The sequence below is a fragment of the Heptranchias perlo genome, chromosome 9 (genome assembly GCF_035084215.1).
Source record: "Heptranchias perlo isolate sHepPer1 chromosome 9, sHepPer1.hap1, whole genome shotgun sequence".
NCBI classification, from domain to species: domain Eukaryota; kingdom Metazoa; phylum Chordata; class Chondrichthyes; order Hexanchiformes; family Hexanchidae; genus Heptranchias; species Heptranchias perlo.
The window spans coordinates 50,606,583-50,621,743 of NC_090333.1; the positions used below are offsets into that span (position 1 = coordinate 50,606,583).

The following is a 15,161-nucleotide window of genomic DNA, read 5'->3' on the forward strand; positions in this document are numbered from 1 at the left end:
TGAGGTTATTCACTTTGGTAGGAAGAATAGAAAAACAGAATATTTTTTAAATGTTGAGAAACTATTAAATGTTGGTGTTGAGAGATTTGGGTGTCCTCGTACAAGAAACACAAAAAGTTAGCAAGCAGGTACAGCAAGCAATTAGGAAGGCAAATGGCATGTTGGCCTTTACTGCAAAGGGTTTGGAGTACAAGAGTAAGGAAGTCTTGCTACAATTGTAAAGACCTTTGGTGAGGCCACATTTAGAATACTGCATACAGTTTTGGCCTCCTTATCTAAGGAAGGATATTCTTGCCTTAGAGGCATTGCAACAAAGGTTCACTAGACTGATTTGTGGGATGAGAGGGCTATGCTATGAGGAGTGATTGAGTAGAATGGGCCTATACTCTCTGGAGTTTAGAAGAATGAGAGGTGATCTCATTGAAACATACAAGATTCTGAGGGGGCTTGACAGGGTAGATGCTGAGAGGTTGTTTCCCCTGGCTGGAGAGTCTAGAACTGGGGGGGCACAATCTCAGGATAAGGGATCGGCCATTTAAGACTGAGACAAGGAGGAATTTCTTCACTCAGAGGATTGTAAATCTTTGGAATTCTCTACTCCAGAGGGCTGTGGATGCTGAGTCGCTAAGTATATTCAAGGCTGAGAGATAGTTAGATTTTTGGACTCTAGGGGAATTAAGGGATATGGGAATCGGGTGGGAAAGTGGAGTTGAGGTCGAAGATCAACCATGATCAGATCAACCATGATCTTATTGAATGGCGGTGCAGGCTCGAGGGGTCGTGTGGCTTACTCCTGCTCCTATTTCGTATGTTCTTAGTCATGCAAAATGTAAATATACTCAACATGCCTTTATGCATATTGGAGACAATTTATAAAATAATGAAAGTCTGAAGGAGGATTTAAGTGTTAAAAGACACAACATTTATGTTCATTTATGTTATTTTAACACAAGTTAAAATCCAAACCAGTCACACCAGAAATGATGCAATTGGGAGCCTTTATTTCAAAAGCACCAAAGAAAATATGCTTTGGAATAGCAGGCATAAAAGGGAAAGTGAAAAAATTCAAGTCTTCTATACTTAAAAAAAACCTCTGGAGCAGATGTACAATATGGCTAAACTGACTTTTAAAAAAAGTCTAGATGAAAGACCAAGGTCCAGAATGCAAAATGCCCAATCTGAAAAGAAAAAAGAAAATAATTCAGGAAGTGGCTGGGGGAGGGTACCAAGTTTGGGTTTATGAAGCCTATAGATTGCAACAGGAAGGGAAGACCGAGGTAGGTAAGGAATTTTGCAGTCCTGGGTTTAAAAAAAAACAAGTGGCGCAAGATGAATCTTGATTTCAACAAATCTAGGATGCAGGGAGCAGGAATTCAGTGTATGGCAACAATATTCAACAAGATCTAGAGAAACTCAGGAATGTAGTAAACAATGTGGAGGATAGTAACAGGCTTCAGGAGGACACAGACTGGTGAAATTGGCAGACACATGACAGATGAAATTTAACACAAAAGTGAGAAATGTTACATTTTGGTAGGAAGAATGAGGAGAGGCAATATAAATTAAATGGTATAATTTTAAATGGAGTGCAGGGACAGGGAGATCTGGGGGTGTACGTACACAAATCTTTGAAGGTGAAGGACAAGTTGAAAAGGCTGTTAAAATTGTACATGGGATCCTGGGCTTTATTAATAGAGGCATAGAGTGCAAAAGCAAGAAAGTTATGCTAAACCTTTATAAAACACCAGTTAAGCCTCAGCTGGAATATTGTGTTCAATTTTGGGCACCACACTTTAGGAAGGATGTCAAGGCCTTCGAGAGGGTGCAGAAGAGATTTACTAGAATGGTACCAGGGATGAGGGACTTCAGTTACGTGGAGAGACTGGAGAAGTTGGGGTTGTTCTCCTTAGAGCAGAGAAGGTTAAGAGGAGACTTGAACAGAGGTGTTCAAAATCATGAACAGTTTTGATAGAGTAAATAAGGGGAAACTGTTTCCAGTGACAGAAGGGTCAGTAACCAGAGGACACAGATTTAAAGGTGATCGGCAAAAGAACCAGAGACGACATGAGGAAAATTTTTTTTATGCAGAGTTGTTATGATCTGGAATGCACTGCCTGAAAGGGTGGTGAAAGCAGATTCAATAAAAACTTTCAAAAGGGAATTGGATAAATACTTGAAGGGGAAAAACTTAAAGCTATGGTGAAAGAGCAGGGAGTGGGACTAATTGGATAGCCAGCACAGGTACGATGGGCTATATGGTCTCCTTCTGTGCTGTACAAACTATGATACTATGAAGATGTTTAATATATGACATGTAGGCTATTGTACGAGTAACAGAGAAAATTTATTACAATGGTGCAGCAGAAAGGTCCAGTGGTCAAATACCAAAGCTGACTTTTATGGCACTTTGAGCATAACCATTGGCACACTAACAATTGTCCTGCTTTAGTAGATACATCCAAAAAAAACCTGCTGGAATACATCAAATGACGAAGTCAGTCACTTGGCAATGCAAGCAGTTGAATACATTTCCTCGACACTGTGATGTGATAAAATTCCTGGTCTCGTGTATCTGATTTTCAAACAAAAAATGACATGAAAAGTAGAGGTGGCAGTGATTTTTTTGTTTAGAATTTGTTCACTATGACAAAGGGTTTGAATATCAGGAGACACTAGTTAAACTTCAGGAAGTTAAAAATGAAGGGAAACCTGAAAGAACTTTTTTCCACCAAAAAAGTAGTAAGAATCATAAGAAATAGGAGTAGGAGTAGGCCAATCGGCCCCTCGAGCCTGCTCCGCCATTCAATAAGATCATGGCTGATCTGATCCTAACCTCAAATCAAAATTCATGTCCAATTTCCTGCCCGCTCCCCGTAACCCCTAATTCCCTTTACTTCTAGGAAACTGTCTATTTCTGTTTTAAATTTATTTAATGATGTAGCTTCCACAGCTTCCTGGGGCAGCAAATTCCACAGACCTACCACCCTCTGAGTGAAGAAGTTTCTCCTCATCTCAGTTTTGAAAGAGCAGCCCCTTATTCTAAGATTATGCCCCCTAGTTCTAGTTTCACCCATCCTTGGGAACATCCTTACCGCATCCACCCGATCAAGCCCCTTCACAATCTTATATATTTCAATAAGATCGCCTCTCATTCTTCTGAACTCCAATGAGTAGAGTCTCAATCTACTCAACCTCTCCTCATATGTCCACCCCCTCATCCCCGGGATTAACCGAGTGAACCTTCTTTGTACTGCCTCGAGAGCAAGTATGTCTTTTCTTAAGTATGGACAGCAAAACTGTATGCAGTATTCCAGGTGCGGTCTCACCAATACCTGATATAACTGCAGCAATAACTCCGTTTTTATATTCTATCCCCCTAGCAATAAACGCCAACATTCCGTTGGCCGCCTTGATCACCTGCTGCACCTGCATACTAACTTTTTGATTTTCTTGCACTAGGACCCCCAGATCCCTTTGTACTGCAGTACTTTCCAGTTTCTTGCCATTAAGATAATAACTTGCTCTCTGATTTTTCCCGCCAAAGTGCATAACCTCACATTTTCCAATATTGTATTGCATCTGCCAAATCTCCGCCCACTCACCCAGCCTGTCTATATCCCCTTGTAGGTTTTTTATATCCTCCTCACTCTCTACTTTCCCTCCCATCTTTGTATCATCTGCAAACTTTGATGTGTTACACTCAGTCAACCTCCTCCAATCATATACTAAGTTACCAAGAAAGGTTGTTGAAAATGTAAATACAGGCAATTGGTAAGTTTCTGGTGAGAAGAGAAACTGAAGGATGTGGTGATACGGTTACGTTTTTATTTGCTGCAGCATTTACAGGTGCATTTTCAGTTTCTTACCTGACTATAGAATGTTTCAACAGGGGCTACAGATGTCTGAACAAAAGCTGGTGCTGGTACCTGAAGAGCAACAAAAACACAACACCTAAAATAGAGAAATGGGCAACTTAATGCAAAGAAGTGCGAAGTAATTAATTTTGGGAGGAAAAAATAAAAGGAATGGGAGTGTACACTCGATGGAAAGACCCTGAAGGGTGTCAAAGAGACCTCGGATTTCAAATAAATAATTTGTTAGAACTGACAGACTGTGTATTCTAGGATACAGTTCAGTGGGTGAATGCAGTTCCTGGTCTGAAAGGTTCATCATCACAAAGGGAAGTTTCAAAGTTGAATCCCTCGTCTGTGCTAAATTAACTGATCTCAGGTCAGAGCAATGATGGGGCACTACAAGTGGCCTTAGCATGAACAGGTTAGAAAGCGGAAGGAAAAAGCCCATGTGTGGACATCAGGTAATAACAAAATTGGGCTCTGCCATAATGCAACCCTTCCATCCAAGACAAATACACTGCTGACACAGTCACTGTTTCCACTCATGCATGAAGAATGGCTACTTCATGCTACTAGATAATGGAAGGCCAATATTGGCTGTGTAAACATACCCAACATGTGACACTACCCTTTGCAATTACAATAGCCTTTCTTTCTCTATTGCCTCTCCTCCTGAAAGAAGAGATGAATAGATGAAGTGCTGGTAGATACCAAGTTGTCACTGCCAATTTTTTTTTTGAAGTGGTGCAATTTGGTTTATATAAGAGATCAGATTGAAAGTGGCAAATATTTATCATCTTCTTTTCTCAGGAACAATTCCAAAAGATGACCCCTACCAAATTACCATTTAAAAAAAATTTTTTTTTTTTTTTTTGGTACATCACATATTCCCTTAGCCCTTTTACACACACTCTTTTGGGGCATGGGATGTCAAAGCATTAATTCAGTCCCCAACATAAATCGTGGATTTTACTATTCAAGTGATTCAGTGTTCAGCCTCACTTTGTGCCCAAACTATCACTGGTGCTGGAAACCCCTCTAATACAAATACATTTACCATTTCAATTTCCCCACTTCCTCCCAGAGTTGACGCATGCAAAAATCGTGACAGAATTTAAGAGCACTTGGCAACAGAGCATATTGGAGCACCAACTTGTGCAGTACAATGGAGCAGCAGCAACAGGTTTGATTCCTCACTATGGAGTTTCTGACTTGAACCAAGACACTGCAGCAGAACCGTTGAATGGAACACAGACAACATTTTTGTACAACAACCTACGAGTCCCATTTATGTAGCTAATTAATGCTAATCGTTGAAATTTCACTTACCTCACACTGCTCTTTTCCATACCCTACTACAAACGTCTCAGAGGAGTTGTGTGGTGGAACATAGTTCTGGTACCACTGTTGCATGGTATCCTACCAATACAGAAACAGTTTCACAGGCCATTTTCAGTGCTTAGTCTATCATGTAATATTGGAATGAAAAAAATATTGGATTCCCATTCACCTTTAATCATGTAACACATACAGTTTCATCATCAAAAGTAACTATATGCAGATGATACCAAAATAGATGGTATATTTAATTCTTTACAAGACCAAAGGAAGCTGCAAAAGGATATTGATAAGATGGGAGAAATGGGCTAAAAAGTGGGAGGTAGAATTCAATACCATTAAGTGTGAGGCTATACATTTTAGTAAAAAAAAGTAGCAATAATTATACTCTGAATGGAAGTAGGCTCAGTATTGTGGTAGAGCAGAGCAATGAGCGGTACAGGCTCACAGGACATGAAAAGTAGCACCTCAGGTCGATAAGGCTGCAAAAAAAAACTAATGGAATTCTAGGTTTTATCACAAGAGGTATAGAATATAAAAGCTAATTTGGAATGATGAGCCTATATATCACCTTAAGTTAAAATTCAGTTAGAGTACTGTGTGAAGTAAGGGCTCTGCACTGAAGGAGGAACATAAGAAATAAGAGCAGGAGTAAGCTATACGGCCCCTCGAAGGATACGGAGGCTTTAAGAGAGGGTACAATACAGACTGACCAGGATGCTGCCTTTTATGAGGAAATACCAATATGAAGACAGACTTGAAAAATTGGGTAATTTTTTGTTCGAACACCACAAATTACAGAGCGATATGTTAGAAGAGCTTAAAATTATGTAAGGATGGGATGGGGAGATATAAGCAAACTTTCAGTAATTGAGGGGGGTCTAGAATAAGAGGCCATATATACAAGATTCAATGTACGAGATTTAAAACAGAGCAAGATAAATTTCTTGACACAGTCGTGAGGCTATGAAATTCACTTCCAGGGTTAGTGGTTGAGGTAGAAACTATGTCGACATTCAAAATTAGAATGGAGAGGTGGATGAAGGGATATGGGAACAGGGTGGTAAATGCAATTAGGACTATTTGCTCACATGGAGGGTAAACACTGATGTGGGCTGGTTGGGCTGAATGGCCTTTTCCATGTTGTAACTTCAATGTATTTCTATGTAAAATGTCTTTCTCATTTAGTACTTCATTTAGTAAGTTAACTAGTGCATTGGAAAATGGAATATGATGACAACATAGGAAGAAACGTGAGTTTATTTGGAAAAGTCTTTCAATCTTTACTGTTCCTTGTGAAACTTCAGCCAATTTCTCTGTGGCACAGAAAGCAGGCTATTAAAGCTACTCTAAAAGTGACTTTTAAATAGTCATGAATACTTTTTACATCATCAGCTCACCCTTCCAAACAACTTTTTCAAAAAATGACTCAGTGGGGAAATGACCACACAGACCAGGAAGGTCCTAGGTTTGACCGCCTGTCTGTCTGATCGCCTCCTCTGATCTTACTCCCTGCAACCACCACCCCCCCTCACCTGACACCCAATGCAAGAAGCTCATGGACTTTTCATCTCTGAAGCTCAAGGTGCCTGCTTAGCTGCCCTTGCCTGCCCCCTCCTCAGCATTTTCCAATTCCCATATAAAGTGCCTTGAAGCACAAGGTTACAAGAAAGCCACAATATATGCAAGCTATTGTATTATATCTACTATATAGAGAAGAAAAAAAAAGTACAAAAAAGTTACAGTACATTTTGGTTGTATTCTGTTGAGCACATTTCATATTTTAAAATAAAGTACATCCAAGTGTCCCTTGTTTTTCACTTTTACAAATGCTGCTCTGATCATTTTTTGTTGGCCTTAATACTAAAGGAAATAAATAAATTTAAAATCAAAACCAAACAATTTTGCCAAGCAGCCATTACAAATTGCTATTTGTAGCTCTACCTGTGAATATTCCCCATAGCTGGATGTGTACTCAGGATAACAGTCAAACGTGTACGGTGAGGCTGGTGTCTGCAGCAATTCAGGTGCTGTGGCTGCCCTGGAGATTGCTGGATTCAACATGGATTCCAGGACTCCAGCGTGCTGTTGCACAGAAGTGTGCTTACTGGCATTTCTAACTGAAGGGAACATAAGAAAATGGGTTCAAAATTTATACAAAAAAAGTTAAATTAGCTGGCTGTATTGGGAAGTGGAGGGAGCAAAAGCAAATGAAAGTTACGAATAAATTCTCCCCATCCATCTCGAAAGTTGCAGCTTCACATGCACTGGCAGCTCTCCAGTACCTTCACCATTCTTCATGAGACAGCACAGACAGTGTTATTTGAATGTGGAAAATATCACAGCTGAAATTGGTCCTGTACACACCCAAAGTCCACAGATGCGCACTTTCATCCAGCAGCTTGTCCAGACATTAAGATTGGAAGTGATCGTTTCAAAGTAGATAACAGATCCAAATGGGAAAAGATCACTAAAAAAACATGATTTTTCTGTGCAGATCAATTTCAAATTGGTGTAAAACAATTGCAGAATGCGATCAGAGACCCCAACCAACCTGAACACTGATCAGGAAAGTGTGTTCCACACCTGAATTCTGGACATCTATCTATCTGATAATATTTTGATACAGATAAGAATATTTTCCAAAAGAGTGAGAGACTACTTTGAGTAGAAAATAGTCCCCTGGACTTTCCTTCCTTTAAGGCATCATTTTACTTTGGAGTAAAAGGCAGATTATTTGTAGTGTCCCCTCATTGTCTTTCCACAAATTCTAACCAGTTCTAGTCTCTATTTTGAAACATCACACACTACCACCCCCTAGTTAATGTCCTATTAAAACAGGGGACAACCTCAAGATTACTCACCATGCAGATTCAGACTTGGCAGTACATTGCAAAAGTTTAGATAAGGATTGTTCGGCATTTTTAGATCATTTGGTGGAACTCCCAGCAATGACGACTGGTTGTTCATCGTAGTGTTCTGTGGAGGAAGGAGACTTTAAACAACAGGATTTTTATTTTCCTCCACTAATCATCTATGGGAGAACATAGAATACACTAGTTTAATACATTCCTAGCTACTTCATTCAATATTTTCTAGTTTTTCTTATAATTTTGTTATTGCATAAATTTAATCATAATTCTATATGATATTCTTATAAGACTTAAATAAATCAGGTTTCTACCATCTTGTTTGCCACAATAACAGAATATAACCACTAGGTTCCACTGTGGTTTTGCTTTGTGATGTCCTGACAAGGCATTTGCACTGTGTACTTGCATTATATTTATTGAGATTTTTAAAATCAATATATTAGTAGTGAAATGATTTTATAATTTACTTTTACACGCATCCATGTTAGTTACTTTTTTTCCTTTTATTTGTATAAATTATTGCTATTAGTTTTTGAATTTCCTGTATTGTTAAGTTTTGGTTTGAATAAATTCTCTCCAGAAGGTTGGCTATGCCAAGTCCAGAAGACCAGCTACGGTATAGAGGCAATTATGTTACATTCTTTCAAATATTTATTGCTGCATTTATTTAAGACACTTAATACAGGGATATTTTAGTGTAGCTCGTATGAGGACACAAAATAAAGTTTTATTGCAAATAAAAGGGTAAAATAAATAATTTCTAACTGTTTTGTAAAATGGTTTAAGTATTGGGCAGGCTTTTGAGCAGATATCCCTTTTCTATCCAGCATGCATTTATTGCATTCAATAACTTATAAAATTGCAAAGATTTCATAACTTTAGCTGCTTTAAACCATGATTTCACAGTCCTGCCTGTGAACACCACAGGAGATGCTTCATTCTACACAATATAGCATTCCATTTTAAAACACATATCCTTCAACTCACAGCAAGCACCAATAGAACATTAATGATGCAAGCTTGTGATTCCCCAGACTGCAATATCACACTATTAATTCAACTATATGCACATCAGAATACAATCTTAAATAACTTCTGCCACACTGTTCCAAGGCAAACCATATACCACACATACACTCAAGCTGTGTTAGGTACAGGGGGAAGAAATAGTAAAGGGAGGGGAATGGTAAGAAGAGAAAAGAAATGGAGGGAGGGAAAGTCCACCAAATTGCTTACCCAAATAGCACCACTCATAGATGCTTTTGGCTGGGTTTGCTGCTTTTGGTGGCTGGCCATCAAGCTGCCCAGAACAGCATTAGGAATTCCTTGAAGATGTGCTTGGGTGGTAGAAGCAGAAACTGGAGGTGGCCCCATGACCACATTTGGCTTTTCCAACATGACTTTTTGCTCAGTTACATCCTGCCTCGAGAGTTTCTGATGGGAGCGAAATGGCAAGGTCCACATTGGTGGCTGAGCAGCTGCTTTAGCAAATTCAACAGTCAACGCAGGAACTGGAATACCTGTGTCAGGAAACAATAGATAAGAATTGTTGATGGCAGAATAATTTAGTTATATTTAAGTACATTTTAAAGCAATTTTAGATCGCTATCCTAAATGCATTCTTAACTTCTTTGGTGTTTTTTTGGGGGAGGGATTTCTGTTCAAGATGAGGTATACTTTTTAAAAATTCATTCATGGGATGTGGGCGTCGCTGGCAAGGCCAGGATTTAATGCCCATCTCTAATTGCCCTTGAGAAGGTGGTGGTGAGTTGGCTTCTCGAACCTCAGCAGTCCGTGTGGTGTACTCCCACAGTGCTGTTGGGTAGGGAGTTCCAGGATTTTGACCCAGCGACGATGAAGGAACGGCGATATATTTCCAAGTCAGGATAGTGTGCGGCTTGGAGGGGAACATGCAGGTGGTGGCGCTCCCATGCGCCTGCTGCCCTTGTCCTTCTATGTGGTAGAGGTCGCGGGTTTGGGAAGTGCTGTCGAAGAAGCCTTGGCGAGTTGCTGCAGTGCATCTTGTAGATGGTATACACTGCAGCCACGGTGCGCCGGTGGTGGAGGGAGTGAATGTTTAAGGTGGTGCATGGGGTGCCAATCAAGCTGGCTGCTTTATCCTGGATGGTGTCGAGCTTGTTGAGTGTTGTTGAAGCTGCACTCATCCAGGCAAGTGGAGAGTATTCCATCAAACTCCTGACTTGTGCCTTGTAGATGATGGAAAGGCTTTGAGGAGTCTGGAGGTGAATCACTCGCCACAGAATCTGACCTGCTCTTGTAGCCACAGTATTTATGTGGCTGGTCCAGTTAAATTTCTGCTCAATGGTGACCCCCAGGATGTTGATGATGGGGGATTCGGCGATGGTAATGCTGTTGAATGTCAAGGGCAGGTGTTAGACTCTCTCCTGATGGAGATGGTCATTGCATGGCACTTGCAGGGTGCGAATGTTACTTGCCACTTACCAGCACAAGCCTGGACGCTCTCCAGGTCTTGCTGCACGCGGGCACGGACTGCTTCATTATCTGAGGGGTTGCAAGTGAGTACTGTGCAATTGTCAGCAAACATCCCCACTTCTGACCTTATGATGGAGGGAAGGTCATTGATGAAGCAGCTGAAGATGCTGAAGATATTGCTGGGAAACAGAAGAGCTTCCCATTACAGGCACTACCATGTGAGATATGGAATAGTTACCCTTCCTCAATACTGTGCTTTAACTCAATCTCAAAAGAACACCTCTCCTGCATCAGTGTGACATTTCCCACAGCAAGCATTATTATGGCCTCTGATTGAGACTGTATGAACCCATGCCCAATAGGAACTAGTTAAAACTTGCAAACTTATTTTGTATTGGATCCTTACAGCCAGAGAGATGGCTTTTCACCCGACCTGATTAATCTCACAGCACCACCAGTCATAATTGGGAGGATTTACCACTCCCAGTTAGTAATATTGGAATTAAAATCTATATTTAATTTGGCACAAGATATTTATGTATGCTAATAATTTATGTTTCCATAATAACTTTAAATAAAATGGAGGACGATGGATTTTTTTCACACATTAAAAAAATCATCTTTTAATCAATTGTCCCGATTGCAGATGATTCAAGTAACAGAAATAATCACTCTGGGCATCTGACCATCCTACACCTGAGCCAAGTCCTTACTACGGACACTGAATACCCAAAAAGGTCAGCGTTTCAATCTACAACATTGACACTCTTGAGAAGTGCAAAAGTAAATTTTTATTTCTACACAGTTCAAAAATCCAACCCAAATAAGGCTAGCATATTTCACTAGCAGGCAATGTGCACCTTCTGGCTGGCCCACTATTAAATATGCAATCTTGGTCAGAAGCCACAGGAATGGTTGATGTGGGAAATGTCATGCTGGTGCAGGAGGGGTGCTCGGAGGTTGAGGTTATGGGACAGTACATTCTTGTGCAGTCAATATCCATCCAATGTGCTGTTCTTTGAGGTTCTTTCGTTTGCTGGTATAGTTAGATCTCCGATACTGGTACAGTCCCTGTATTTATCGGCCTTGACAATAGTCACGGGCATTGCAGCTCAACAATGCTTTGTTGTATGTCTGCTCTGAGTCTTCACGTTACTCATTTCGCTCATCACACAGACAAGCTTTTTGTATGGTTCAAGGTAGTTTACCAGCTGTTCTGCTTGGAAGTTTCTGAATTTACCCTTTGGTGATTCGGCCAAAATTCCTTTCCCAGGATTCATCATTGTAGTTGGTCCCAAGCCTAAAGCCGCCTGAAGTAACACAGATGGATCGCCAAGTAAACTGGGCTTCTGGAAATAAAATGTTAACAAATAAAACAATTTTGTCTTTAATTCATTTCTCCTTTCACCAATTTTTTCTCCTCTCCTGAAGGAACCAACTTGTGCACCGTGGGTGCCAACTGCCTCCTAGTATTTTGCTTAAGTGGCCATAATTCAAGTGTGAACCTATACAATGGGGAGGAGGGGGGGGGGGTTGTGGGAAGAGAGACAGAGCAAGGAGGTGCAGGGCTAGGTTGGAAGAGTGTGAAAAGGAACTGGGGCCACGGGATTGGGGATCGGGTGGAGAAAGAGAGCAGGAGACTGGGGAATGGGGATCACCATTTCCTGCAGAGCTGGGAGCAGCAGCAGCAACATGGTGTGGAAGTGGTGCAGTGAGAGGAGTAGCCAGTAAAGGGATGAGTGAAACCTGGGGATTTTACTCTAGGTAAATAATGAAAGATCATTTCCACTGTGGGTGAATGGGGAACAAGGGGACCAAGACCAAGAATTCCCACTGGAAGAACCAAGGGGAAAAGGAGAAGGAAGGTTTTTGCACTGAGGGCTAGAAGAGCATAGGATACTTCACCACAAGTGGCTATTGAGGCAGAGACTAGATAATCATTAAAAGGGGAATGGGATATGTATTTGAAAAGGAAGAATATAAAAGAATTTGGGGGGAATGGGGTTACAGGAGAGAGCGCCAGCATTGACACAGGCACCGGAGACCAAAAGGCCTTTTCCTGTGCTTTAATTTCAATCATTCTATGAAAACTCTCCTTTATTACGTCCAAGCCCAGAGAGTGGTTTAGAAATGTTGGTGTTGAGCTGAGTTTAGGGCTATGTGCCCTGTGAGAAGTGCCCCAAACACCGATCCCACTGCCCTTCGCGCGATCTCTCAGTTTGGTTCAAGTTGGTCTGTGCCGGCTGGCTTCAACATGTGAAGTCCACGTACAGATTGACTCTGACTGAGGCTCCCAGATAAGAGGTGTCACCTACACACAGAACCAGAGTCCAAAGAGAAAGGGAGAGATGCAGCCTGAAAAACTGGGGAGCCTGACCGCATCTTTTGCAGTGCAGGGGGATTCTGTCTGTTATTATAGGGTAAATATCAGCAGACTATAGGATTACTACTAGTTACAGGTAGGATATCAGGACATTGCACCTATTACTATCAGTTACATATAGATTATGAGTTATTGTATTACTGTTAGTTTTAAAGGGAATCTGAGTGTTACCAGTATTACGATTAGTTAACAGTTGGTGCAATTTCAGTGAGCTACTATTAATTACTGTTGGAATCAAAGTTCCTTCCACCTCTCGTTTTCCCTCTGCCAATCCCTCCCCCACATTTAGTTTCCCATCGTCCCCACCCTCTGTTTCCCTTCTTCGTCTGCTCGTGGTTAGTCTCCTGGTTTTCGCACAACAGCTGTTGGTGTAAAACCACAAGTGAAGATACTCAACTACAGGGGACTCAATCTTTAAGGTAAATGCAATAACATTTGCAGACGTCATGTGGTCAAAGCTCCAGGAATGCCTCCAACCAGAGTTGGCAACCTTACTTTCTCCATGAAAAATACTCTTCCACATTAACTATTTGAATTGATTTTTCATTTTGATTTTTGTTCAATAATTATATAATTTTGTGCTTTCACTGGCCTGCCATTAGTTTTGTACTGGGAACATATGCAAGTAAAATGAGGCCCTTGGTTGGCCCAATGAGTTTGACCTCTAAAGCCACAACCTATACTGTGCTGGCTGCTCTCAGCAAGGAGGTAGGTGCTTACCATTGTCCTCAGTACCCCTGGAATAGGGAGAAGAAAATCACCCAGATCGCACTGTCTGTTGGCACTCACTGCTAAGACTTGCAGGTGAATAATGGCTACTATAAAGGCAAGATACTGGAAGGAGAGACACCTGCTGAACTTCATTACCCGGTTCAAAGTATTTTTTTAAAGAAAGGGAAGAAAACTATTAAGCAGAATGTGGGGGGGCTGGGGGAGGAAGAGTTTAACTTTGTTTTATCAGTCCAACCAGGTCAAACGAGATCTTTTTTGATCAACTATCAGATGCCCAAGTAACCAATACCCACCTTTACAGCACCTTTAAATGACAGAAGGCATCCCAAATGTGCGTAGAGTGTGGAACCAATGTGACTGAAAGATCTGCCGCCAAAGTGCAGTGCTGCGTTAGCTGATCTGGTGGTAGATTTCTGGGGGGGGTTTCCCCACGCCCGTCTTTCCACTTCCCATTCTTCAGTACCATTGCTGCACCTTACACAGTACATAAACAAAAAGCCCCCAAACATTAAGAACCCCCCATTTGTAAAAAATAAGGGGAGACTATGCCTCACACTTCAGTGACGCACAATTATGGCTGTAAGATTTACCCCTGTACCATTTGTTAGCTAAAATGATGTGCCTCATTTACTAAACCAAACGTTTGTGCGCTGCACCCAAAACCTTAACTACAGAGTACAGACCATTCCCTAACTGGAGATCAATTTTACCCTGTTTAAGTTCAGCTAGCAAAAAAGCATTTTTTTTTGCAATGTACAATGTGCTGGAGCTACATGGGCCCCAGTTTTCAGTGAACTGCTGATTCCAGCAATGCCATTTAGAAAAACTGCTTTTAAATTGGAAAATTCTACCTTCTTTTAACTGGGCCTAACAGTAGTCGAGCTCAGCAGGTTCAATGGCTTTTTATGAATTAACTCTCCCAACAGCCTCAGACTCCAGCTTTACAAAATCACAGGCAAGGCAACCTCTGATCACTTCCTTGTATCCCACACCACTCACAACCCCCTCTCCCTTCTGACGCCACTTCCTTTTGCATCTGCTACTGGATAAAACTCTTCGCACAAGTCACTTACAACTGCACTTTCAAACTCCTAATTGTCTAAACTTTGGCCCTTGTTTGCCATGATACTTCTGCAGTGATTGTTCTGCTAAATTACATCCTCACCTGCAGCTTTGATGCCCCTGTCCCCAGTAAAACCCTTATCCTCTCCCAACCAGGTCGCTCCCTTCATACAGCTCCCATATTCGCTCCCTTAAGTCCAAGTGGCGCAGATTTGAACATATATAGTGCACATCTGGTTTAGCCAATCACCACCAGATCTGCCTGGACCACATCAAGCACCATCAGGTCCTACTCTCCTCTGCCAAAACTGCTCACTACTCAGGGTCATTCTGGAATGCAGAGTTAATACCCAGCTTCTTGTCTCGCTGACCAACGATGGCTCCCAGTCTACCAACACCTCTATTTTAAAATTCTCATCCTCGTGTTCAAAGCCTTCCATTGTTGCATCCCTCCCATTCTCTGTA

General features: G+C 41.2%; 1 protein-coding gene across 4 annotated transcripts in view; it reads right to left on the bottom strand.

Annotated features, from left to right (window-relative positions):
- Window positions 1-15,161, bottom strand: part of raver2 (ribonucleoprotein, PTB-binding 2) — a 93,051-nt gene that overhangs the window by 22,405 nt on the left and 55,485 nt on the right. For 3 of the 4 annotated variants that reach the window (XM_067990394.1, XM_067990393.1, XM_067990392.1), the window contains exons 8-13: window positions 11,760-11,868; window positions 9,302-9,585; window positions 8,057-8,171; window positions 7,137-7,312; window positions 5,184-5,273; window positions 3,867-3,926 (exon numbers count right to left, since the gene is read on the bottom strand). In XM_067990394.1, the coding sequence (XP_067846495.1) occupies window positions 3,867-3,926; window positions 5,184-5,273; window positions 7,137-7,312; window positions 8,057-8,171; window positions 9,302-9,585; window positions 11,760-11,868 (834 nt within the window). Of the gene's footprint in view, window positions 1-3,866; window positions 3,952-5,183; window positions 5,274-7,136; window positions 7,313-8,056; window positions 8,172-9,301; window positions 9,586-11,759; window positions 11,869-15,161 lie in introns of all 4 variants that reach the window. The other variant, XM_067990395.1, reaches the window with a different exon arrangement.